This window comes from Hoplias malabaricus, chromosome 5, assembly GCF_029633855.1.
Source record: "Hoplias malabaricus isolate fHopMal1 chromosome 5, fHopMal1.hap1, whole genome shotgun sequence".
Classification (NCBI taxonomy): Eukaryota; Metazoa; Chordata; class Actinopteri; order Characiformes; family Erythrinidae; genus Hoplias; species Hoplias malabaricus.
In genome coordinates, this window is record NC_089804.1 from 24279363 (window position 1) to 24304101 (window position 24739).

The 24739-nt window shown below is 40.2% G+C and overlaps 2 protein-coding genes across 3 annotated transcripts in view; one reads left to right on the top strand and one right to left on the bottom strand.

Annotated features, from left to right (window-relative positions):
* Positions 1-18935, bottom strand: part of iffo2b (intermediate filament family orphan 2b) — a 30251-nt gene extending 11316 nt beyond the window's left edge. For both annotated transcript variants that reach the window (XR_010802575.1, XM_066670286.1), the window contains exons 1-2: positions 17758-18935; positions 541-601 (exon numbers count right to left, since the gene is read on the bottom strand). Coding sequence is in view for 1 of the 2 variants with exons in the window: in XM_066670286.1 (XP_066526383.1) it covers positions 541-601; positions 17758-18242 (546 nt within the window). In the remaining variant the exon portion in view is untranslated. The remainder of the gene's footprint in view (positions 1-540; positions 602-17757) is intronic.
* Positions 18331-24339, top strand: mrto4 (MRT4 homolog, ribosome maturation factor). The gene is made up of 9 exons (XM_066670289.1): positions 18331-18455; positions 21263-21420; positions 21771-21829; positions 22337-22440; positions 22531-22612; positions 22698-22765; positions 22989-23140; positions 23308-23384; positions 24190-24339. Exons 2-9 carry the CDS (start codon positions 21393-21395, stop codon positions 24337-24339), a joined length of 720 nt encoding a protein of 239 aa, XP_066526386.1. The 5' UTR covers positions 18331-18455; positions 21263-21392.
* The last annotated feature ends 400 nt before the right edge of the window (positions 24340-24739 follow it).

A 24739-nucleotide genomic window follows, 5' to 3' on the forward strand; every position in this document is an offset into this window, starting at 1 on the left:
AGAAAGTCTGAGACACTTTGTGAGGAGTGGACACTTAGAATGATGCAGCGGTGTCTTTCATCTACTGAAAGCGAAAGATTTGCCAAAAGTCCAATTTTAACAAATTACAACAATACAGCAAATCAGTCAAGATGTATTTGTTGTCCAAAGTTAGGTTCTTCAGTTTTGCACTGGAGCTAGGAGCAGAATGGAGCTATAAAATATGGAAAATTATACCCAAACCTTTTCAAACAAAAGCGATAAATGTGCATTCCTTAGTTGTTATACGCATATATCAAATACATTCTCTAATGTGGTTTCTAAAAGTGTATTATAAATAAACTATAATACAGTGAATCACAGTATGTTAGTTACTGTTTTTTACTTTGTAAAAAATATTACTTCAATGACTAGTAACCAGCCCAATGGATTCTCCTTAAATTCCTTTAGGAGACAGTACCTCATTTAATGAGCTTTAATTGATGTCACAACAGGAGAGTCAGACAGCTCAGTGTGTGTGTGTGTGTGTGTGTGTGTGTGTGTGTCTGTAGTTGAGATCACCTCCTGTAGCGTCTCCACCATTGACTCCATCTGCTCTCGTCTGGACAGCTCCTCCTCCCATCTGCAAACATGAGACACACCTCAGATGAGTGTGTGTACAGACTAGAGAGAGCAGGTGTGCACCCTTGTGTGTTTGGTACTGACGGACACAGACCTAACCTTAAATTTTATTAATGCAGTAGAAGAATAATTGTGTGAGTAATAATGCAGTCAGCATTAACTTGCCCATTTGCAGAATGGGTGCGATTTTTCCAGTCTTTGATTTCAAACACTGACTTGGCTATAACTCTCTTTCACAACCTATCCCCAGTGTCTCTGCCTTTGTCTCCTTTAAGACATTCAAATCTCCCAGAGTGTATGTGCATGTCCATGCTGGTCGTTTGACATGTATCATCCCTTGTTTCATCCCATTTTCATCCCTGTGAAAGCATTTTTCGTATATTATATGTTTAAAGATGTTCTGAGTTTTATTTTGCTTTATTACACCCTCCAAGCACTCTGCCACCATGGATGGATTTAAAAATATGTTGCATTAAACAATCTGTTTCCTAACACCATTGCTGTGAATAATTCTGATGCTGAATACTTCTTGAGAAGCTTCATTTTACATTTAACAAAAAAAAAAGACTTTGCATATTAATTAATTAATTTTATAAACAATGACAACACAGTAATGTCCACTCTTTTTGCCTCACAATATAATGGTTAAAATACTTTATGTGTAAAAGGCTATGGCCGTGTTGCACAGGCGTCTGTATTCTGTGCATCATGGCCGCAGGATGTCTGGAGCAGGGCAGCAGTGAAACCTAATCCAGACGCAGCAGAGCAGTGCCAGGTCAGAGAGTTTATACATGCATGGAGCTGTAAGAATGATTCAACACTAATATGAATGGAAAGCCAGTAGAGTGACAAGAGAAATGTAATCTGTCCATTCACAAAATGCTGAATCAATAGAATATTCTTTCTAAAGTATAGTTCCTTATAAAAGACTCGACCTCAGCATTCACCAATTCATATTAAATGTGGTACTGCAAATTTTCTATAGTTATTTTAGTCTGTAATCTGCACATCATGATGCTGAATAAGATCAATATGTTGTTTACAGGAATGGATAATCTTTCTTCTCTTACACATAATCTAAAGCTTCACCTGGTAAACAGGTCACTACTCAAACCTGTGCAAATATGGGCTCAGCCTATCAGTTGCAGAGTGTCATTTTAACATATCCAAAATCAAATTGGTTTTGACGGATGACTCTGGGTTGCTATGGCAACCCTGGCGGGGAGAAAATAGCTTGTGACCGCACATCCACCTCACCATCACATTCACAGGCCCATTTCTCCAAATGAACACTGGCTGTTACCATGGAGCGCAGACAGTAAACAGCACCATGGCTAGCGCACTGACCCCCAAACTGCAGCGGAGGGCACATGAAGCGTACAGATGAGCTCTGTGACGTCAGCCTGCTAATAAGGCATTGCTCTGTCTGGTCTGAGTTACTGTTATGGGTTTACAATCGCACACACACACACACACACGTCTCTGTACCCATCAAGGGCCCATTTGACTCTGATAGCTGGGTGTTTTGTGTTTCAAATGATGCCCTTGACAGGTCTGTTCATTTTTACCCAGCCATCATTTACTCACTTTTTATTGTTTTTGTAAATACTAATAATAATACATTGTGGTACTAATAGTTGGAGCTTTTCTGCTGGTGCAATTTATCAGCAAGCATGTTGGTCTTCCTTTTAAAACAAAAGCACTAGCGACATTTAATGGACTGAAAGGACTGTCACTGAGAAGGCTGCTGCTGCGATTGAAACTTGGGGCTCAAACTGCTGGCTCTGCGGCTTTGCCTCTGTGTTCAAAACACTGCTGCAGCACGCTGAGCTCCAGAGTTCACCGAAGTTCAAAGCAGCATCACTTCCCTTGCAGAAGCAGCCAATCACATAACAACACCGTCCCCAGTGGCACATCACTCGGATGCAGCAGGACGTCATTGCCAGGGGAACACAGCGACGTCACGGAATTAACAACAGCTAATTATTATGTGAAATGACAAGTCATCTTAATCTAGACAACACTGTGGCTGATAATGTCAAGTGCAAACTGCCAAGGTTCTACCCATTAAACCATATACATTAGGCATACTGCATTTTTAAAAATGGGGAAAACTACTTAATTGCTGACACAGTTCCTCTCTGTCTAAACTGCTATAAATAAATAAATTAATTAAATTAAAAATTAGAATCTCAAACGGCCTACAAATGTCATGGGGGAGATCATTCTTCAGATCATTCTGTCTCTAATGTGTCTTGGTGGCTTTCACACCTGAATGTTTTATGGTTGATGGCATTCTGATCAGTCCGAGACACAAGTGAAAACAAAGGTAATACGTGTCTGACGTCTGGAATGATATCACATCTCAAACCAGAAACAAGTGCATGGGAAAATTCTTTCAAGGCTCTGTCATCATGCAGCATATAAGGAATCCTGGACTGCTTCTCCCTTTTGTTTGAGTTGCAAATATAGAGCAAGAGTCACCTTACAAGGCCTTGGAGCAACAGAGGAGACTCACAGGGTGACCAAGAATTTCCAAAGCCATCTGGCTTCTTATGTCTAATTGTTTAGAGCAAGTCTGGTCATGGGATGCTGAGCTTTTATTTTCATTCTACTCTATTTGTATAAAAGATAATATCGGAAAAATTTAAACCCAAATTATTGAAGGACCTAAAGCTCATTAAGTTGTATTGTTACTCACTACTCAGCAATAAACTATAATCATGGCACCCTAAAACAATCTCACAGCACGCGCGCACACACACACACACACACACACACACACGTCCCTGTACCCATCAAGGGCCCATTTGACTCTGATAGCTGGGTGTTTTGTGTTTCAAATGATGCCCTTGACAGGTCTGTTCATTTTTAACCAGCCATCATTTATTACTTTATTGTTTTTTTAATAAAAATGTATTAGTAATATTTACTAATAATAATTAATTGTGGTACTAACAGTTGGAGCTTTTCCGCTGGTGCATTTTATCTATTCAATATTCATAGACAAATAGTCTTGAAATAATACATTTTTTAAATCCTAAAAATAATTTTAAGTTAATAATTTTGATAACATTTTGACATAATTTATAAAAGAAAATTGAATTAAACATTATCTTTTTTTATGAAGATTTTTTCAAAATTAGACCATGATACATTGACCTACATTGTAAGTGGGCGACACGAGTGGCTTACACAGGACCTTGTACATATGCCATGTACAATTTGCCATGGAGACATTGCATAAATAAGATTTTTTATTATATTTCTTGTTTGTACTTGAAAACCTCAATGCTTTTTATCCTATGGAAATATATTCTGTGAGCAAAAGTGCTTGTCCGGGCGGCTCATAAGTCAATGTGTTGTAAGAAATGCACTGCATCTCTTTTATTAAAAAATCAATAAACAAATTTTCACATCCAAGCATAAGCTTTGTGTGCAGAAATCAGAAACAACATGTTGCAGAAAATCAGCATTTCCTGCACGATTAGTACTGAAGACACACAATCAATGTGCAAACTGCAGGAGTGAACACACCCTCTTCCATATACACACACATCAATCACGCTCTCATTGTCACATAAACACCTCCAAGCCTGGTAGACATGACTCCCCTCTCCACACATATATAGGGTATGCACACACTAACGCTGTGATTTATTGTTCTCTATCCCTTTCTCGATCCATAACTCATCTTACATCCTACAGCATGACTCTGGTGCAATTTCAAATAAAGCTTTGAGATACAACTATATTTTCCTGCCGTGGGTTCTACAAATATTGGGGAAATTGCCTGGTGTCAACCAATCTTGACTGATAGCTTATTAAATGAAAGTCATTTCCTTACATAATATATTTAATTAGTTACGTAGCTACTTGGATACCTTGTTCTGTTTATTATTTGAAATTCTAACAGTTTGAAAACAGAGTACTTATATACAAATCCATCCACTCTGTGGCAGTCTTTACTACAGTTATTTATAGTCACACTAGACCAGGCACACTATTCACTGGTAGCCATGCTAAAGTTACAAAAATATATCTGAAACTGACACTCAAATAGTTTGGAATGTCTGTCTCAAATTACACAGCAAACTGTATTTGTCCAGTTGTTCTGTCCATTATGCATTCACATATCCCCAAAATAAGAGGCTTTTCCCACTCGTAACATTACCCACAAAGCTACTGGCTATTATTATTAATGGGTAGGATGTTCCAGAATATGATCAACATGCTGAGCTTTCCAATTCATATTTCATTCATTCATTCATTATCTGAACTGCTTATCCAGTTCAGGGTCGTGGTGGGTCCAGAGCTTACCTGGAATCATTGGACGCAAGGCGGGAATACACCCTGGAGGGGGCACCAGTCCTTCACAGGGCAACACAGACACACACACACATTTCACTTCCACAGTGAACTGCTGGCACTGATTGTAGTTACAGTCATTCAGGTGGGTGCTGCACACTGGTGACTGTAAAATGATTCACTCAACATAAAAATTAGCGTCTGCCCTGAGAGGGTATGAAGCAAGGACCTCTTCGGTTGGAGGGGTTCATGTGAGCCGGATGAGGTGCAGCAGTTTCTGTAGAGAGACCATAATCCCACTACCACCCACCCTACCTCGCCCACAATGCTGCTGAGTTCACACCTCATTTATTTTGTACAAACTCATTATCTCATCCCTCAGCAGCCTGACAGGCACAAACCTCTATCCTACACACCCTGGGGCTTTTAGTGGTCATGCTAAAAACCTTATAGAGGGACACACCCTGTAATAGGATGCGCCCAACTCGGAGATATGCCTTTACAAACAGGTGTGCCCGTGTGTTGCCTTAAAGCTGTTCTCTGATCAAAGATTTTCCAGGTAAATGCCTGAAACTGTGCCAAAACAAAACAGTCAAACGCTAACATATTCCTCTCTGCTGGCACAGTGAAATGATAATGCTTGGAGCAACATATAAGAATAATTATAAAATCAAGGTTGGAGATTATGATTTAACACTTGAGTGTAATTCTATTTAAACGGTACACTGGAAGGGTGGACCACAAGACTTGTTGCAACTCATCCATGCCTAAGAACGAATGAAAGAACAACAAACATGAACTTTGCTGAAAGGAACGTCAATGTGAACATGGAGATGATGAGTGTTTCTCTGATAATGTCTGGCTTGGTTTGTCCTAGCTTGCTTCTTCATGTCCAATGGATACAGGCCCTGAATCATCATCAAAGAACAGCAAAGCCCTTTGAATCCTGGTTACAACTTTCCATTCTCCAGAGAAGTAGTTGTACAGATATATAATGCATCAAAACACAAAAAGGCCTTTCAATCATTCATGACCTTCAGGAAAGCCAAACTGGAAGAAAAGCAGGATGTTGATTTTGGGCAGGGTCTTCAGAGTTGCCCTTTTTCTACCAGGCTTGATAATACCTTTAGGTAATGTTTGTTCTGCAGAGGTCTTTATGGTTCTCTGGAAGTTCCCTTAAAAAGGGAAAGTAAATTCTATTGGCTGTTTACTCATTATAGAGTAAATGTGCTACAGTACACGGTGCTAAGAATAATGCAGGGAAAAGGGGGGCTCTGAAAGTAAGATGAAGGATAAATCTTTGAAACACAATAGAAGACATGGATTTACTTGTTCATCAATTACACGTATTTTTGCCTCCACTAATGTTATAACACAAACATCTTCACAAGTTCAGGCTTGATATAGGTGGGGCAAAAAGTATGGTAAAATATGATGCTTGACATATGAAGGAATTTCAGGCATAATTATACTAATAATCTACAGTACACACGCAACAGCACATGGCATGAAATGTGCTATATGTTGTTTATTTCTGTGTTGTCCTTATGATTTTAGAATAAGAGTTTACATCATATTCTTCAAAACAATCGTCGAAAAAAATCTACAGTTTTGCACATTTCTGCATAATACAATCTTTGAAAGATCATTCAGAGTGGGTCATGATGTTTTGCCATTATCATTTTACAGACTCTGCTTCCAAAAAAGCTGGGATTTATCTCTGCATATATCTTTGTAACTCTTTGTAACTCTATCTAAATTTGTCAGTGAAATCACCACTGGTAAATAGAGAAATTCACACCAAACAAATATATTAGAAGCTTTGCCACAGATTGAAATCAGCAAACTACATGTCTAAAACATCCCAACACTTCCTCAAATTACCACAAAATAGGCCACAATATAAAGTATTCATAAATGAATTAGAAATAGGACTTTGCATGGCTAAAAACAAAAGTAGCTGCCACTGTAAAAGTCATATTCTGCCCAGTTTATAAACAAACGGTGTCAGAAACCATATAACAAGTCTGTTTGAGACTACTTAACAATCCACTGCCATTTGGAGCAAGAGCATAGAGAACCAGGCTTGCAACTGCCACAAACTAAAGCCTAGAATCATTCATTACTTGTCAGCTACATTAGCCACAAATTAGTTCCCAATGTTTCCCACATCACTGTTCTTTATCTGTGGCAGTATATAGGTAAAGAATATGTGTCTACAGCTCCTATGCTTAAAGACACTGATGAGATAGGCCTGCTGTCGTCATGGTAGTACCCAGCAATCTGCCAATGTGGACATCAGCCAGCTTGACAGGTAACACTGGTCCTTAACCAGAAACAACACATCTACAAGTCATCCCTCTCTCTCTCATTTTTCCTTTTTCTCTGCCTTTGTGTCACAGCTGTTTCCTTCTTCCATTCATTGACCAAGTTATAATAAACTGACTGCAGTATCACCAATGAAATAGGATAAAGTGCAGTGTGCAATATGATAGTTGGTGTATATGAGGTTCCAGTACTTGTTAGTTCAATTAGTTCTGCAGCTAGCATTCTTCCAAAACTTATTATACTTACAAGGAGAGGGCATTAGGCAAAGTCCATATGGACAAACTAGAGAAAACAGACCAGGGAAAAAAAGCAAGACTGAAAACAAGGAAAATGGCCCAGTAAATCAAAGAATGATGGCCTGTTTTCTCAAATGGCTGAAGCAGAGTTAGCTCAGATCAGATACAGTGCCTCTGATCCTAGAGCTGACAAGGCACCAATTTTGCCCAGGCTTCACAGCCTGCTAATGTTACTGCACTAGCACATATAGCCGGGTGCCAAAAATATGCTACTTAAAGTAATGGCTAGTCGAAAAACCCATTTTCACATTTTCCCCTTACTCCATGTGCCATGCCTTGTTTGTTATTTACTTTTGTCCTAAGGATACAAAATGAATTTACCCAATATTGACATGGAATCTTATACCTTTTGCTTATGTATGCACAAATATGTAAACATTGTTAAACGGTTAAGTAATACCCAATAAAATTACTTATGAGATTTCTTAAAATGCTGCTGTATATAAACATGAAATAACAAATAAATAAAATAAATGATGGCTGAGTTAAAAATAGTTGCCATCTAGATGTCTGACTGGGGTAAACTGAAAAAGCAGAGCATACAATGGGAGACTCTTATTTACACAACAAAATCCTATGAATCTAAAACTCTCTGAGCAAAGTACAGCCTCAATTGGTCATACAGACAAGCAGCACTCTTCTTTTTTAAATCAATGGAGTATGGCCGTAATGACAAAGCAGAGACCAAAATAACCCTCTGCGTCTGATAGTGTGTGGGGACTGTTCCAAAAGATTTGCCATTTGATTCACTTTAATACACACTTTAATTCACTTTGTGTTTATGTGATTATGGAGTCATTAAAACTGGAAATAATTTATAATATTTATAAGTCTGCCAGCCAGAAAAATGTTGCTGCAATACCTCTTCCAGTCTTAATGCTTCTCATGGGATACGGCTAGCCACCGGCCGCTAATCAGACCTTTCGTCTTTAATTCTGGCTGTGAGATCAAAGCTTCCAAAAGATTCTTTTCAGTGCTGGCCTCAAATTGATCTGAAGCAATGAGCTAAATTCTGCTGCATTTCAATTATTCATTGAGAGGAAAGTGTTCTGCAAGCATGGAGGAGCTGCTGGATGGGTAAATGCCCTTTTGAACAGGTGTGGGCATGTTTTGATATCATCGTTGACATCGATATCATTATTGTCTATTGCATTTTCAAGATTTTGCTGGAGAGAAATATAAGATACCCAGTAATGAATGTTGTCCAATTTTTTTTTCTGGTGTTTTTAAGTTTAGTTTATATGACAATATACTCACATAACAGAAGTGGAAATGTGTCCCTAATAGGATATAACTGTCATATGTAAGCCCAAAAGATACTGGGTGAGTTCTGTTATACTAGATTATAGATTATTATGTCTACTGCAAAATTAAAGATATAAACTTCAATCCTCAAACATACTTGGCAATTGACAAATTTCTCTGATGGCATAGGAGACACTGATGTACACAAGATTTGTTCTGCATATGACTATCAGACCAGACATATATGACAACAGAGAAGATTTCCCATACCAGACAGCAGTATACCTGCCCCCTTGAAGCAATCAATACATGCACATGACACTGACCTGGCTTTCAGTACATTCTCTTCCTCACTCACTCACACACACCCACGTACGCCTATATATACTAGGCCACAGTGCTGAGTGGGCAATGGCTCTACATCTCATCAATCTTTCTATAGAGCAACAGTAGCAGGGTCTGGGTCATGCTGACTGCCACAGTGGACAGATGAAGGACTCTGTCGGTAAACTGCATAGTGTTTCATATTACTGTTATATCATATAACCAGGCCAGTCACTCCAGCTGTACAGGTGTGAATATCTGACCTCCCAATGATTAATCTGATTTAATTTTGATTCTATAGCACATTAGCTATTCAAGCTAACACTCGGTTTTTCAACTAGGGTTGAGCAATTTAATGACATTCGAATGGTGCACTGCATGAATGGCCAGTGTCCAGCATAGCTTGAAAATTGCTTATGACCAAGACAAAGAATACAAAGTATAAACAGTTTCTAAACAAAGAAATCACTGCTCATCAGGAATGAATTTGAGTACTGCTGTTCTAACATTTCCGTGACTGACATAGCCAGTATTTTGTGAGGAAAGCATAGGGTCAGAGCAATTAATAATCTGTTTTGGACTTGGTGATTTAGAGGAATTATTCGGCCTGGAATCTCACACACTAATTTATTGTTGCATAATTAGTGTCAATGTCACTAACATGCTTGTCTAGTTAGCAAGAGACACATCAAGTGACTCTTGATTATGTCAGGCACGTTCTACCAGTAACTGTTGCTAGTTTGATTCAATGTCAATCAAAGTATAAAATAACCGTTGCTGCATTGAAAAAATTAAAATAATTATAGGGCACTTCGGAGGCGCAGCAGGTAGTGTCACAGTCACAAAGCTTCAGGGACCTGGAGGTTGTGAGTTCAAGTCCCGGTTAGGGTGACTTTCTGTGAGGATTTTGGTGTGTTCTCCCTGTGTTAGCATGGGTTTCTTCCCACATTCCAAGAACACACATTGGTAGGTGGATTGGCAACTCAAAAGTGACCGTATGTGTGTGTGTGTTGCCCAGTGAAGGACTGGCGCCCCCTCCAGGGTGTGTTCCTGCCTTACACTCAATAATACCACGTAGGCTCTGTACACACCGCGACCATGAACTGGATAACAATGAATGAACGTTCTACCAGTAATAGTTGCTTTTCTAAATGTCAGTGTAAATGTCAAAGTATAAAATAACAGTTGCTACATTGAAAAAAATTATAATTACATCAACTGAACACCAGTCAAACAGCATAATGATTGATGTTGTTTTGCATGGCACAGATATGTTGCTTTGAATGCACTTTTGTTATGTTCGTTAATCCAAGACTTTTCACCAGCTAAGACGAGATTAAAGGAAGTAAACAAGGCGAAGCCCTGGTTTGCCAGCTGCTACAAGCCTAAACCTGTTTACTAAATAACCATTGAGACTGTGTCTGCACTTCTATGACTGTCAAGCACAATAGGCGATAAGTTTGGAAGAGGGACATGTTTTGATATGTGAGCATTACAATGGAGACTTGTCTTTGTCTATTTTGAAAGGTGTGCATCAACAAGGCTTTATTATTCTTTGCTCATTTGTCAGTGCTAAGATGGCATTTACAGCTCTCTGCTAGATTATTCTTTTATGAAAATAATCATATCAATAATATCAGAGTGACTTACCATTGTGCTTTAAGGAGTGTGTGCAGGAGTTCACTCATGCATGTATAATAGTGTGTGTGCATGAATTAATTTCAATAGAAAATGGACAATAAATTCACTGGCATTCACTTTGGACCTTAAAAAAGGCTGTAAAAGTGTGAAAGAAGAAAATGAAAGTTCGCTAAAGCCCTTTAGCAGACTGCCATTCATTTTGTGACTCTGAAAAACAGCACTGAGCTTTGTTATGTCTTGTATAGCTTAGCAGCAAGCCCCTTACAATACGTTGATTATTGTGTGCCTCATTCCGCATTGGGTTTGCGCAAGATTCATGCAAGAAATATAGCAGGCTGTTTTCGCCTCAATTGAATTTCAACTTCTTAATACAAAATGTGTATTTATTTTGAATCATATTAAAGCAAGTGTCTGATTAAAACTGTATTAATAAAAACGTTTAAAAATCAGCCAGTCATTCACACAGAGACTCGGCAGTCCTGGGCTTATTGAATAAAGAACCAGCAGAAGCGATATCCTTAAAGTGATCCACTATGAGTACAAGCTGGCAGGCCAAGAGCTTTAAAAATATGATTGGAGGAGATCCATCTCCTGCTGTGTGTCTATACATGTGGGGATTTAATCAGTCACTGAAGCAGTTTGCTGCTGAGAACCATAGCCAAGTCAAAATGAACTGTAAACAGAGGTTTGACTATACAAAGAGATTATGTAGGGTAGAATAAAAAAATAAACAAGATGAAAATCAGGGATGCCTTAAAAGAGGTTTACATGTAGATGTACACCTGCACCTTCATTTGGCTTGCGGGATTTAAGGATGTGCAATTAGTCCTCACCCACCATTCCTGCAGTTCAGTCTTTCATGGAAAGCTACACCCCACAATTTCATGGGATTAGTTCCTCAGAGCCATTTTCACATATCAACTGAACTCTAGAGAAACTCCAGAGAATCAGGTCTGGAAATTTTAACACACAACCGGAGATTTTCGGGCATGTTCTCAAAGCTGAAAATGTTATGCATGCTTTAGGCATGGGACAGTTCCTGTGCAGAGTGTGGAGAACATGCAGCATGATTCTTTGGAACTTTAGCTGCTCTATCCACACATGCGCTCACTCTGACTTTACCTGGAGTTTCTACTAGGGCACTAGTAGGATAAGTCTGGGCAAAGATGTAATGTGGTGTAAGAAAACCTGTCTGAATCGTCCTGTTTGAGATTGTCAATGGCACACTACAATTTCGAAATACTCAGCCATGGCACTGATTACTTGTTTCACTGATACCTTATCTAGCATATAAAAACACCACACTGGCATGTTCATTCATTTATTCATTCATTATCTGTAAGCGCTTATCCAGTTCAGGGTCGCGGTGGGTCCAGAGCCTACCTGGAATCATTGGGCGCAAGGTGGGAATACACCCTGGAGGGGGCGCCAGTCCTTCACAGGGCAACACAGACACACACACATTCACTCACACCTACGGACACTTTTGAGTCGCCAATCCACCTACCAATGTGTGTTTTTGGACTGTGGGAGGAAACCGGAGCACCCGGAGGAAACCCACGCAGACACAGTGAGAATACACCAACTCCTCACAGACAGTCACCCGGAGGAAACCCACGCAGACACAAGGAGAACACACCAACTCCTCACAGACAGTCACCCGGAGGAAACCCACGCAGACACAAGGAGAACACACCAACTCCTCACAGACAGTCACCCGGAGGAAACCCACGCAGACACAGGGAGAACACACCAACTCCTCAGAGACAGTCACCCGGAGGAAACCCACGCGGACACAGGGAGAACACATCAACTCCTCACAGACAGTCACCCGGAGCGGGAATCGAACCCACAACCTCCAGGCCCCTGGAGCTGTGTGACTGCGACACTACCTGCTGCGCCACCGTGCCGCCCACTGGCATGTTAACAAGGTAAAAAAAACTTTTCACTAAAAGCCTTCTTTTTCACTGGCTGTCTAACTGAAATCTTCCCTATCGACTTGTTAAGTTGTGATGTGTCAATCTTGTGAACTGTCACATCCGAGTTGTTTAAAAAACAAAAAAAACAGAATAGTACCAGTGACTTTCTGTATAAATAACTCAGGTCTCTCTCCACAGCCATTTTGCTCCTATAGACGGAGCTGTGGGAGACAGCCCTCTCTCTACACGGCTCCTCTGCTCCCAGACAGAACTGCGAGAGACAAGGCTCTATCTTTGCAGCTCCTCTGCTAGAGGGACAGAGCAGCAGGTGACACAGCTCACTTGGCACGGCTGCTCTGCTCCCAGAGTCAGCACAGTCAGTCTGCTCCTGAACTGAGATCACATAACTGATTGAGACATTCAGTTTTATTCAAACAGTAAACACGTCTTATAAATGTATGGCAAGGCGTGCTTGGACCTGTGAAATGTCATGTGTGGTGGCACACTAAACAAGTGGATAGACTGCCAAACTTTGATCGGTTAAACCATTTTAATTAAATCTTGAAATGAGAATCGATATTTATTAAATCATTTTGCAACCAAAAGCAAACGTATCTAGTGTTTTTCCTGCCATGTCAAGAGTGTTTCTCTCTGTCCTGTCCCCTGGCCACGCCCTGCAAATGTGAGCCCTGAGCATGTCATGTGACAGTTAAAAAGTGTTACTATCCTTTTTAGTTCCCTTTGTTTTCTTTTAGCGTTTGTAAGTCTTTGTTGTTTGTTGTGAATGAAGTGTGTTCCTTTGTGTCTATGTTAACAAATGTCCGCTTCTGCGAATGCCTCCACCTTCCACATCTCCTTCACACGGCAAACATAACATAAAGAACAAGGAATATTTGTTTTCGGCATTTACCCCCACTAACCTAATACCAACCAATAATGTTGCCCCCTGCTTATAGTTATAGGAATAAAACTTGTCCATACAAATGGCAATTTATATAATACTTGTTGGCATTGAAACCAATTTTGCAATAATTCATCCTGTCTTAATGCTTCTTGAAGGAAGCTGTTAGTCACACTGCGCTAATCAGGCCTTTAATCATTGAAAATCTAGCCTAGGGTCAAACTGTCCAAATGTTTTTTCTCAGTACTTTCACTGATCCAGACTAATAAGCTAAACTCTCCTGTGCCATTATTGTTAATGCAGAAGCACGTAACGTTATATAAATACAGAAAGTACATTATTAAACATAGTTTCAGGTTATTTCATGAATGTGTGAGAAAGATATAGAAGTCCATTTGAATTGAAATCCCTTAGAACAACTTGTTGTTTAAAGTGTATTTAAAAATCCCTTCATTTAGTAGCCTATTTCATGTCTCTGTTACCATTGAACATTTAACGCAGGCAAATTCAATATGCACAAGTGTTTTCTTTAAAAAGAATAAATGTGAACTTATAAATTTATTTAGAATACATCAAATTATAAATAATTTGATGTACAGTGGAACTTCTACTAACGAACTTTCCAACATACGAACCGGGCATTTGAATATTTTTTGCCTCCACCAACAAACCATGACTCTAGAAACGAGCCCGGGCCTCCACCGAGCCGGCGGCTGGAAATGACCACTGACCCCAATCGGCGAGTCTCCCAGCGCCCAGACTTGAGTGAGCTTTTAAGATTAGCAAATTGTAGCTTTAGCAATTTAGCATTAGTGTAAATAGCAGACATCGAAATTCGTGCTAAGTTAAGCCGTATCTACGCTTCGTCTCCCCACATTCACTCGCCTACTCTCTGTTATTCCACCCACCCCCACCTCCCGTAATACAGCCAGTGCCTGTGTTACTCCTCCAGCCAGTCGTCACGTCTTCAAGGTAGCGATGTGTAACCACTTAAAACGTTTTTATTTCTTTTTTATTACTGTTACCGCTGTATTTCTCTTTTATTTTTAGTAACACTACATGTATTTTTTTTTTTTTTTACTAATTTGAGAGTGTTGTAAACATATATCAGTGCAAAAAGCGTGACTTTCGGGGTGGGGGCTGGAACGCATTAATTGCTTTTCCATTATTTTAAATGGGGAAAATTGACTCGAGGAACGAACTTTTCCACTTACGAACCGCGTCACGGAACGGATCAAATTCGTAGGTAGAGGTTCCACTGTATTATAAATGAGTCAGTAATTTTCGCCTAATGAAAAAATCTAAATTACACACAGATTGTATTCTGTGCTTCTATACCTCAGTTACTATTATTTCAAAAAGGTAAGGTGAGGGAAATCTGCTGCTTCTACTCTATAATGAACAGTAGATCTTAACTTTTCCAAATGAGTCAGTGGCTGTATGAGCAACTCAGTATCTCTCAAACCAGGATGTGGCAGATGCCTGGAAATATTTTGTGGTCAGAACAGCACAAGGGTTTGTTCCCTTTCTCCTTCAGGCCTGGCTTACTGTCTTTTTTGGGTAGTAAGGCAGAATTCACTGGTGAGTCAGCACATGCCTGGACGACGAGGCAGCAGGGACAGCTCCATAACAGAAGCACGGAACAGCATCTGATTCACACGAAAATTAACTCTCTCTCTCTCTCTCTCTCACTTCCCCTCTGCTAACATCTCTGAACACACTTGTGTGGTCATTCCAGCATGCATTAGTAATCGTCCCCGGCATCCAAATGAAATGCTGTTCATAAGGGCTCTATATAAGGTCATCTTAGGACAGCCACTGATTAAATACTATACAAAACTTATCTTAAGCTTTACAACTGCTTGCAGATCAGTGTTTTTGACTGTATGTCTCTTCAGATGTCCCTGGAATGCCTGAAGTACACAGTAGTTACTGTTGTCAAAGTGATCGTTTGGCTGAAGACAATCACCCTGCAAGGAGATGTTTTATTCATGCCTGCTGTTCCTCATACTGCAGTAATTTACTACTAGTGTCTGATAGCCTTTCAAGGTTTCATTCCACACAGAAACACAGAGTCAATTGCGAGTCCATTGAGCACTGTGCGAAAGAAACAAATTCAGTTAAGCAGTTATGATTCCATCAACAATCATCTTTCAACCGATTCCTAACGGCATATTCTAATACTGTCATTTACTTTAAACCGAGATATTATTCATGAGCCCAGAATCAGTTATTTTAGCTAGTATCTCCACTAGTATATGGCCACAGTAGAAGGGATACATATACACTACAATGTTATTACCACAGAATATATTAACAGTGCATATAAACAGCAGCAAATATGTTTAGAGAGGCCAAACATGTATTTATTTATTGTGGTTCTCATGGTGGTACCTCTTCGGTCTGGTCTTCAAAGTACAGTGGAAAACTTCCAAGTGCCTTTATTTAACAGGTATTTCTTTGAAAACCACCTCAAACAAAGATAACGTAGATGCTAATATTTGTTTGTGGAAGCACACATTCCTTTCAAGCAACTTCAAACACCTGTAGGGATCACTGAGCAATCTATGATCAAGCACCCACATATGGAATAGTCACAGCACATTAGAAATGAAAACTAAAAAATGTCCTTCCCATAAAACAGTGCATTCTGGTTGCACAAGCATTGTTCAGCTAAAGGACTTGACAGTCAGCTAATAGTTTTGTGAAAACACGATCTGACAGGGTGTTTCAGGGGGAACATAATTAAGCAATGTTACTGATGTAATTAAGATGAAAAACTAGCACTGGCAAAACAAAACACGTTATTCTGTGCGGGACAGCAGCCAAGGACATATTCAGAGGAATCCATTTTGCTGTGGAAACATCTTTAACACAACAAACAACCCAGAAAGCTCCTTTTTTAGAAGGCCACTTTCATCTGGCTGTAGGGCTGCAAATACCTTCTGTCAGTAGTGTCAAACTGTGGTTCTGGGGACAAATCCCTCTGCAGTTTAGTGATTTCTCAGCTCAGACACACGTGATCATGATCGACTTATCGGCTATTGATCATGACCTTATATACTCACACATGGAAACAACCCTGCTGTAGACCATGAATTATTCACGCTGCTCCAGGAGCTTCCAATACCCCTTCTGCATCAAAGTAAATCTTTCAGAATCACATTCAAAAGGCCCATGCGTTGGGTTTTGTTCTAAGCAATCTGACCATTTTGCCATGTTACTGCAATGAATCAACCTTCAAAACAAACAAACACAAATGAGCAGGTGACCAAGAGAACAGGAGACTCAACGCAAGACTAAGCTGCAGGCCTGCTATGCTGGAATTAAACTGAATTAGGAATGAATAAGAATGAATGAAGCTTGTCAGTCCCAGGTGTAGTTCCAAATCCCTAGAGGTGTTCTGGGACAATCAGTCAGGATGAGAATCTAGGCCTAGGCCATGTGTCTGTGTGTGTGATTATTTATGTGTGATTATTATTTATGGATCACAAATCTCCTTGTTTAACAACTTGGTTAATGCAAAAAGTGTCTGGAACTTTTTCATGCAGGGCCAGAAAAAAATAAACCTGTGTCAATGGTAAATCACGACTGGAAAATCATATTGGTCTCGACTTTGGCTTAAACAGGTCCATGTGAAATTAATATATATATATAAATTATTAGCAGTAGAAATACATAGAGTGTGATATTCACAAATGGCCAGTACACTTGTTAATTTAACATTTTAATAAATGAAGACTGTTTCAAAAGCCTCTTATAAATCTTTAGCAAGACTTAAGTCTAGATGTTGGATTCCTGTGTCATGAGTCACGAGGAATTTAGTAAAATCAGGAACTGATGTTGAATCATAACAACTGCCACAACTCATCCCAAAGGCACTGGAGCTTCACCAATCCACAGAATGAGGTCCCACTGCTCCAGAGAACCAAAATCTCAACCGTGCATTTGACACTGACCTTGGTTATTTAAGCTCATATGCAGCTGCTATAGAGCATCCTATTTCGTTCTTCTTCGAAGAGCATACTAAAGTTCAGTTGTGCACAAAACGAACGTCCTGGTCCATAATGTTTTCCATTATCATAAGTTACATTATAATAAGAGTAGTCCAGAGACCTTTGGACAATAGCCTATGGCAATACCACTCATAAAACCATGACAATTTATAGTTACTTTAAACTTTCTGGACACTCACTTTCTCTTGTACTCGTCCCTCTCCCGCTTCACTTTGGCCAACACGTTGTACAGGGCTCTCAGCTCGGGCGTGATGGTGTCGATTTGCACGCCGACTCCGTCCGGATGGGTCCAAGACACACCGGGCCCGTGCACCGTCTCCACGCGCTCTCCGGACCTCCTCACGTGCGTGAAGCTCCAGATGGTACCCGGCAGTCGGGTCTCGACCCCGGAGTCTGTCTGAACGGCGACGTCGCGCGCCAGCAGGCCTCGGTACCGTGCGCGCTCCGCCGCCAGCCGAAGCTCGTTCTCCAGCAGCTTGTTCCGCCGCTCCAACTCGTGAACTTTGGCGAGGAAGCAGCGGAACCGCAAGTTCAGCGTCTTCAGGACGTGGATGTTGGAGCCCAAGTCGTCCCTCAGCGCAGCCGCCGGAGCTCCGGGGCCCGGGAGAGCCGAGAGCATCGCGGCGGCCGAGTGGAGAGAGTCGCCGAAAAGAAGCGAACTCATCCCGGCTCTGAGAGCCACTGCGGCTTCTCACTTGTCACTTACAGTAGCCAGGTGTTCTAACAACTTGGGTTACCCATCTGCGCATGCGCATGTCATAACTAATATATGGTGGGTTAAGTTTTCAGACGTTTTTTTGTTTTAATTCCCACTCTGATTTTATTTACAGTGTATTACCCAAACTCGACGAAATGGTATTAGTTTCCTTCTGATATGGTGAGTTCGGCTAGCGCCATACCCTCCCTACAGTTTTAATACTGGTAGCATCTGAGGCTAAAATACCCTACCGTTTAACGGTCGCCTGTGGGCTTAATAACAGTTTCCCCGTAACGTATCTCTGTCTAAAACGCATAAAAACCTCGAAACGCGACGGATAAATTGTTCACAATCACCGGGAATGTCTTCTTGGGTTTACAAATCCTGTATTCTGTGGAAATATATGCGCAAACATGGGCTCACCGCAGGAATAACTGCTCCGCGTCAGCTCGCCTTCTCCCTCAGGATCAAAGTGATCCTCGTGCGCTGCGTGAAACTGAGTCGTTAGGGAAGAAAACTTTTATTTTTATTTCAGCCTTTAGAACTTAAACATCACGTATATTTTAAAAATATCTCATTCAGAGACGACGCCGGCCCCAGACAGCCGTTTCTACGCGGTCATAGCCAGATTTTACCGCGTGGTTCGGCGGAGATTGGTTTATATCCGAATCCTAACGGCTCGTATTACAGAGGCGCTACAGTGCAGTAACCGCAGCGAGGGCCACGCCCACGGCCTGACTGCAGGGCAACAGGCCACACCCACCACAACATATTACCATGTAGAACACCCTGCCCACATATTATGTCTAAACCACGCCCACAATTCCTACACATCCTTTAAACTCAGCAGCGTTATTAAGAGTCAAGATTAATACACCCGTCTAATACACGTGCCAGAGTGCAGATTTTCATAAGTATGTTTTTTTAAAAGCTTCCCATGCATTTAATACAAAAGTGAAAACCTTTCTGTAAACTGTTTCCTCACTTTCTTACAAAGAAGCACAAAGTTTATACAAGACATAAGAGTTTATTGTGGTTTGTTTTTTTCATTCTTAAAGGGGCATTGGTTAAAATGCTAAAATAGTGGTAAATCTTTTGTTAATGTATAAAAATGGGAGGAAAATAACTTTAGGAACCAGTGCCGTGATTGTGAAAATAAATAAATGTCCAAGCCTTTTTTTTATAACCAAGGAAACCAAAAACATCTGGCTTTAATTTCTGAGCGCCGAATGTAGTGCCAGTGTGTTATTTAGTTGTGGTTGTTGTCATGTAAACAGCTCAGTGTTTGGTTGCCTCTGATTGGTCTACTTCAGTTATATAGAAGCACAATTTCCCCATTTAAAGTATGTGGAGACATTTTTTGTGATAATGTAGGTTTTCTGCCCTGTTTTAGGAACTTTAAATATTTCTCATGTCTGGATCCTACCACCACAGAGTCACGGCATCAAATAAATCTGGAGGACTTTTATTACACCTTTAATATTCATCTTTTTTAAATAAGTAAATGGAATTCCCCTTTAAGAAAAATAAATCACTGTCATGTGGGTTACCATATGTGTGTGTGTGTGTGTGTGTGTGTGTGTGTGTTGTAGTTATGTTATGTTCTTTCTGTAGTGTACTTCTAGAATGCATTGCTCACTAGTTTAGTGATTTATTAGCACTCGGTTACTAAACCATTTAGCTGATATTACCAAGTTTGCCAGAGCTGCTATGGGCATGATCTATCATGATTAAGACCCAAATATGACAGTTCTGAAAAATATGATTTAATGATTTGTGTTGTGACATCATTAAGCAATAAAGCATAACTTTCCTTCAAGATCCGAAGTCATTACACCTCCCTTGCAAACATGGGCAGGTTTGAACACCCATCAGAATCAACATGTTGTTTTAGACTCCTCATGAAGCTGCTCAGGTAACACACCTATAATGAGCAAATTCTTACATAACTGTCCTGTTTCATAAGCTCTATAGTTGCCCAGATAGACAGAGGAAATGAACATTATGCTCAGCTTACACGGCACAAATTTCTCTTGCCTTGAGGCAATAAAATCTGCCGTGTGGCCTCAGGAATCATCACGTAGCCTATGTTTTATAACATAGGTAGTTATAAAGTAGTAGCTTTTCAGTAGTAGCGCTGCTACATCTGTATGTCCTCTTAAATTGTTCTTGGGAAGGTACTTTTACTGCATCGGATATGTGGGATACAGTTTAGAGAAGTGGGCTTTTGATAGAAAGGTTGCCAGTTCAATTGTCTGAATTGGCAGGGTATGTGAGGGTAATGGCAGTGCTGAAGAAACAGTGCTTTCTCCTCCCACAACATTCATTATCTGTAACCGCTTATCCAATTTATGGTCGCGGTAGGTCCATTGGGCGCAAGGTGGGAAAATACACCCTGGAGGGGGCCCAAGTCCTTCACAGGGCAACACAGACACACTTTTGTTTTTGGACTGTGGGAGGAAACCGGAGCACCCGGAGGAAACCTACGCGGACACGGGGAAAACACACCAACTCCTCACAGACAGTCACCCGGAGCGGGAATCGAACCCACAACCTCCTGGAGCTGTGTGACAACTACCTGCTGCGCCACCATGCCGCCCCCTCCCATTCATAGCCACATTTAGCCACATTCATGGCTAAATGCCTAACCCATATTAGCTCTCTGGGTGCCAAATAGCCTGCCAGCTGCTACCGGCGTCTGTGCATGTGCGCTCACTGTTATTTGTGTGTGTGTGTGTGTGTTCACTGCCAGAGAAGGGTTAAATTCTGCATCTAAATTTTGCTGTACTGCTATACACTGATAATAAAAAGAATGTGTCTTTATTTATTTATTTTCTTTCCTCATTTCACCTCTTCAGGCATCTTTTCCCTTTTGAAACCATTTAATTTGTCAGTGAGTTTGAAATATTAGTCGATTTTCCTTATAAAGTTATTGCTACAGAATTATTTATTCATTGTATTGACATTCCATGTATTTTATGTTTTAGCGCCATCTGTCGGTCATGAAATGTAACTTGCAGCCAGATTCTTTGCACCGCTAACAGGCGCTAGGTGGCAGTGTGTGGAGTTTTTTCTTTGATTTCACTTAAAGAAGAAGAAAGGAGCAACGTGAGAACCATGCCGAAATCAAAGAGGGACAAGAAAGGTATTTAAATTCTCGTTATTTATATATGTTTATTGTTTTTTTCATGTTGGTACAGAGCAGATTTGCCTCATTGTCCTTACAAAGCAGTGTTTGCGGTTTAAGCTTACTTAGATTGAGCCTACATGTAAAACAGTGTCTGAAGCATGTAGCCAGCTGCTAAATTGTTGGGAGAAAAGGATTTCTATTTACCGACTTCATAGGTTTATCCTTTAAATTGGCAATCTTCAGGCTGGAGCTAACCATGGTGTGTCATAGCTTTGCAGACCATGCTGGTAGTATTTACGCTTTTCTTATTAATCTATTATTGTTTTTTATATCTAATTATTATGTGTTTTCTTCTCTGTCCGCAGTGTCTTTGACAAAAACAGTCAAAAAGGGCCTGGAAGCAAAGCAGAACTTAATAGAGGAGGTCAGAATCTTATTTTCCCCCCACTGTAAATCATGTACCAAATATATATCCATATATAAAGGCCAGTTCTGTACTAAAACTACCATTTAATTTGATTATTCATGTTAAATAGTAATGTGCAATATACCAGTGCATACCTAGCTTCGTTGGTTTGACACAATCCATGGTTTAAAATAATTTTTGTTTGTTTTGTCGTGTTTGGACTACAATGCCCAGCATGCATTTCACCAATACAGCAACCCTTATTGCTCTCAAAGGCTTTTAAGTTTGTGATTAAATGTAGCTTCAGTGACATTGTACCATCCTCAGGTGGACATTTGTGAAAACTAATAAATATATGAATAATCCCTTAGTTGCAGGATGACGTCAGAAGGGTGCATTCTGAGCCTTTATATATTGAGACATTTGACTTTTTGAAACTACTACAATGTAGAGATAAAAGGTTATTATGCATAATGTCTACAGATGATGTGGCTGACTACTTTTTTGCACTTCTCCCCGACACAGCTGAGGAAATGTGTAGACACATACAGATACGTGTTCATCTTCTCTGTGGAAAACATGAGGAACAGCAAACTGAAAGATATCCGAGCAGCATGGAAGCACAGCCGGTGAGATGCTGAACGCATGCCTAATTTACCGACGCTCCTTTGTGGCGTTTGAGGGTGTAGTCACCAATACGTTTGCGTGTTGTGTTCAAGGTTCTTTTTTGGCAAGAATAAGGTGATGATGATTGCACTTGGGAAAGGACCAACAGATGAGTACAAGGATAATTTGCACAAGGTTTGTGACTCTTTCACAGCTTAATTTTGACAATGAAAAGTTGTTGTGTAGAACCTGAGTCTTTACATTTTGTCTCCTTTTTTAGATGAGCAGGTTTCTGAGAGGTGAAGTGGGCGTCCTGTTCACAAACAAAACCAAGGAGGAGGTCCAAGAGTAAGTTGACGTTAAGGTTTTATAAAAAGTTTTTAAATTGCATTTATTTGGGAAACAAACTGGGAAACAATTTGGGAAATTCATTTCACATGGTGATAGTTTAAGGAATAATTCTCATGCATTTAAATCCTAACATACAGTAAATGTTGTATTTTACTGCTACCTTTATACAGCCCGTGCCTGTGTTTGTGAGCTGATCGTTTTTAATGACTTTGTCCTCCAGGTATTTTAACAGTTTCAAGGAGACAGATTACGCCCGATCTGGTAACATGGCACAGATGGCAGTGACGCTAGACGAAGGGCCGCTGGAGCAGTTCACACACTCCATGGAGCCTCAGCTCAGACAGTTGGGACTTCCCACTGCACTCAAAAAAGGTAAAGCAGATTCGAAGTAGTGGTTTTCATAATAACTCTGTTTTACTTACCTCTGTACGTTTGCTGAACCATTTGTTTTAGCTAATCAAAATGTAGCTATTTTTCTAACCCGATTTTAGTGATAGGACTGAATGACCTGGTTATAAATGTGTGTTCTGTGTGCGCAGGAGTTGTGACGTTACTAAAGGATTATGAAGTCTGTAAAGAGGGAGATACACTGACTCCAGAACAGGCTCGCATTCTGGTGAGTTGGATGGACCACTTTAGGCTTGGCTTTCCTGTTGTAACAGAATGAGGACTGAGCAATAGCTGGGTTTCCTTGTATGGTTTGGCAAGCCTTGTTTCATGTATATTTCAATTTTTACTCTGCACTGTTCTAGCTCCCCGTGTCCGTTTCCTCCGGGTGCTCCGGTTTCCTCCCACAGTCCAAAAACACACGTTGGTAGGTGGATTGGCGATTCAAAAGTGTCCGTAGGTGTGAGTGTGTGAGTGAATGTGTGTGTGTTGCCCTGTGAAGGACTGGCGTCCCCTCCAGGGTGTATTCCTGCCTTGCGCCCAATGATTCCAGGTAGGCTCTAGACCCACCGCGACCCTGAACTGGATAAGCGCTTACAGATAATGAATGAATTAATTGTTCTAGCTTGTTTCCTTGTCATTGTCATTGTACAGATGAGGATAAAGGTATGGAACATCCAGAGAACTGATGATAAATCCTTTAGTATTGAGAGGAACGTAGAGCATTGCCTTATATTCCAATATCGCTAAGGAATATTTTCAGTTCTAATCTGCCCCAGTCCTACATCCAATAGATGAATGGTTTCCTTCTGGGAGAAATTGATAAAAACTCATTCATATTTATGGAGCAATTCCATCAAATTTTGTTTATTTATTTGCATTATATATATATATATATTTCCCCCATACAGTGAGTTTATTATAAAGTGACACTTATGGAAACTTTGCAACTGCTCTGTTCATTCGAAGCCAAATCATTGAATAGAAGCCGTAAACACAAACTAAGAAATTAATTTATGTTTTGTTTATTTCAGAAACTCTTTGGGATTGAAATGGCTGAATTCAAAATGAGCATTAAGTGCATGTGGAACTCAGAGTCTGGAGAGTTTGAGATTTTAGCAGATGATAAAGAGGACAATCAGGAACAAATGAATGATGAAGATGAAGATAGTGAAGATGATTAAGCGGCCAGTGGACATTTCTCTTGGATGTTTTACTTCAACATCTGCAAAGGGACATTAAAAATGGGTTGTATTTTTGTGCTCTAAATTTACCCTCAATCAGCAAATTCAACTGTGTACATCAACGTACAATTTTGGATTGTTCTCCTAGATGTTAAATTTCATTTAACTTTATTACTGTTGATACTTGCCAAAGTCTCCTATGTAAGTAGAGGTCCTATGGTATTTGTTTACAGATGAGTCAGCGAATATACATAGTTTGTGTTATATTTACAACATATTAATAAGTGACATTACAAAGCCTCATTTCTGGTGTGGTTTGTATTTGTGGTGCTTCTCAGACTTCATAATGTGTGTTTAAAAAAAAAACCCTTGCTGAAAATATTTGGCTTTTATCATGATG

Coding starts and splice junctions, on each gene's coding strand:
- mrto4 (XM_066670289.1), top strand. CDS start 21,393: ATGCCGAAATCAAAGAGGGACAAGAAAG. Junction 21,421..21,770: donor ATCAAAGAGGGACAAGAAAG/GTATTTAAATTC, acceptor CTCTGTCCGCAG/TGTCTTTGACAAAAACAGTC. Junction 21,830..22,336: donor AGCAGAACTTAATAGAGGAG/GTCAGAATCTTA, acceptor TCCCCGACACAG/CTGAGGAAATGTGTAGACAC.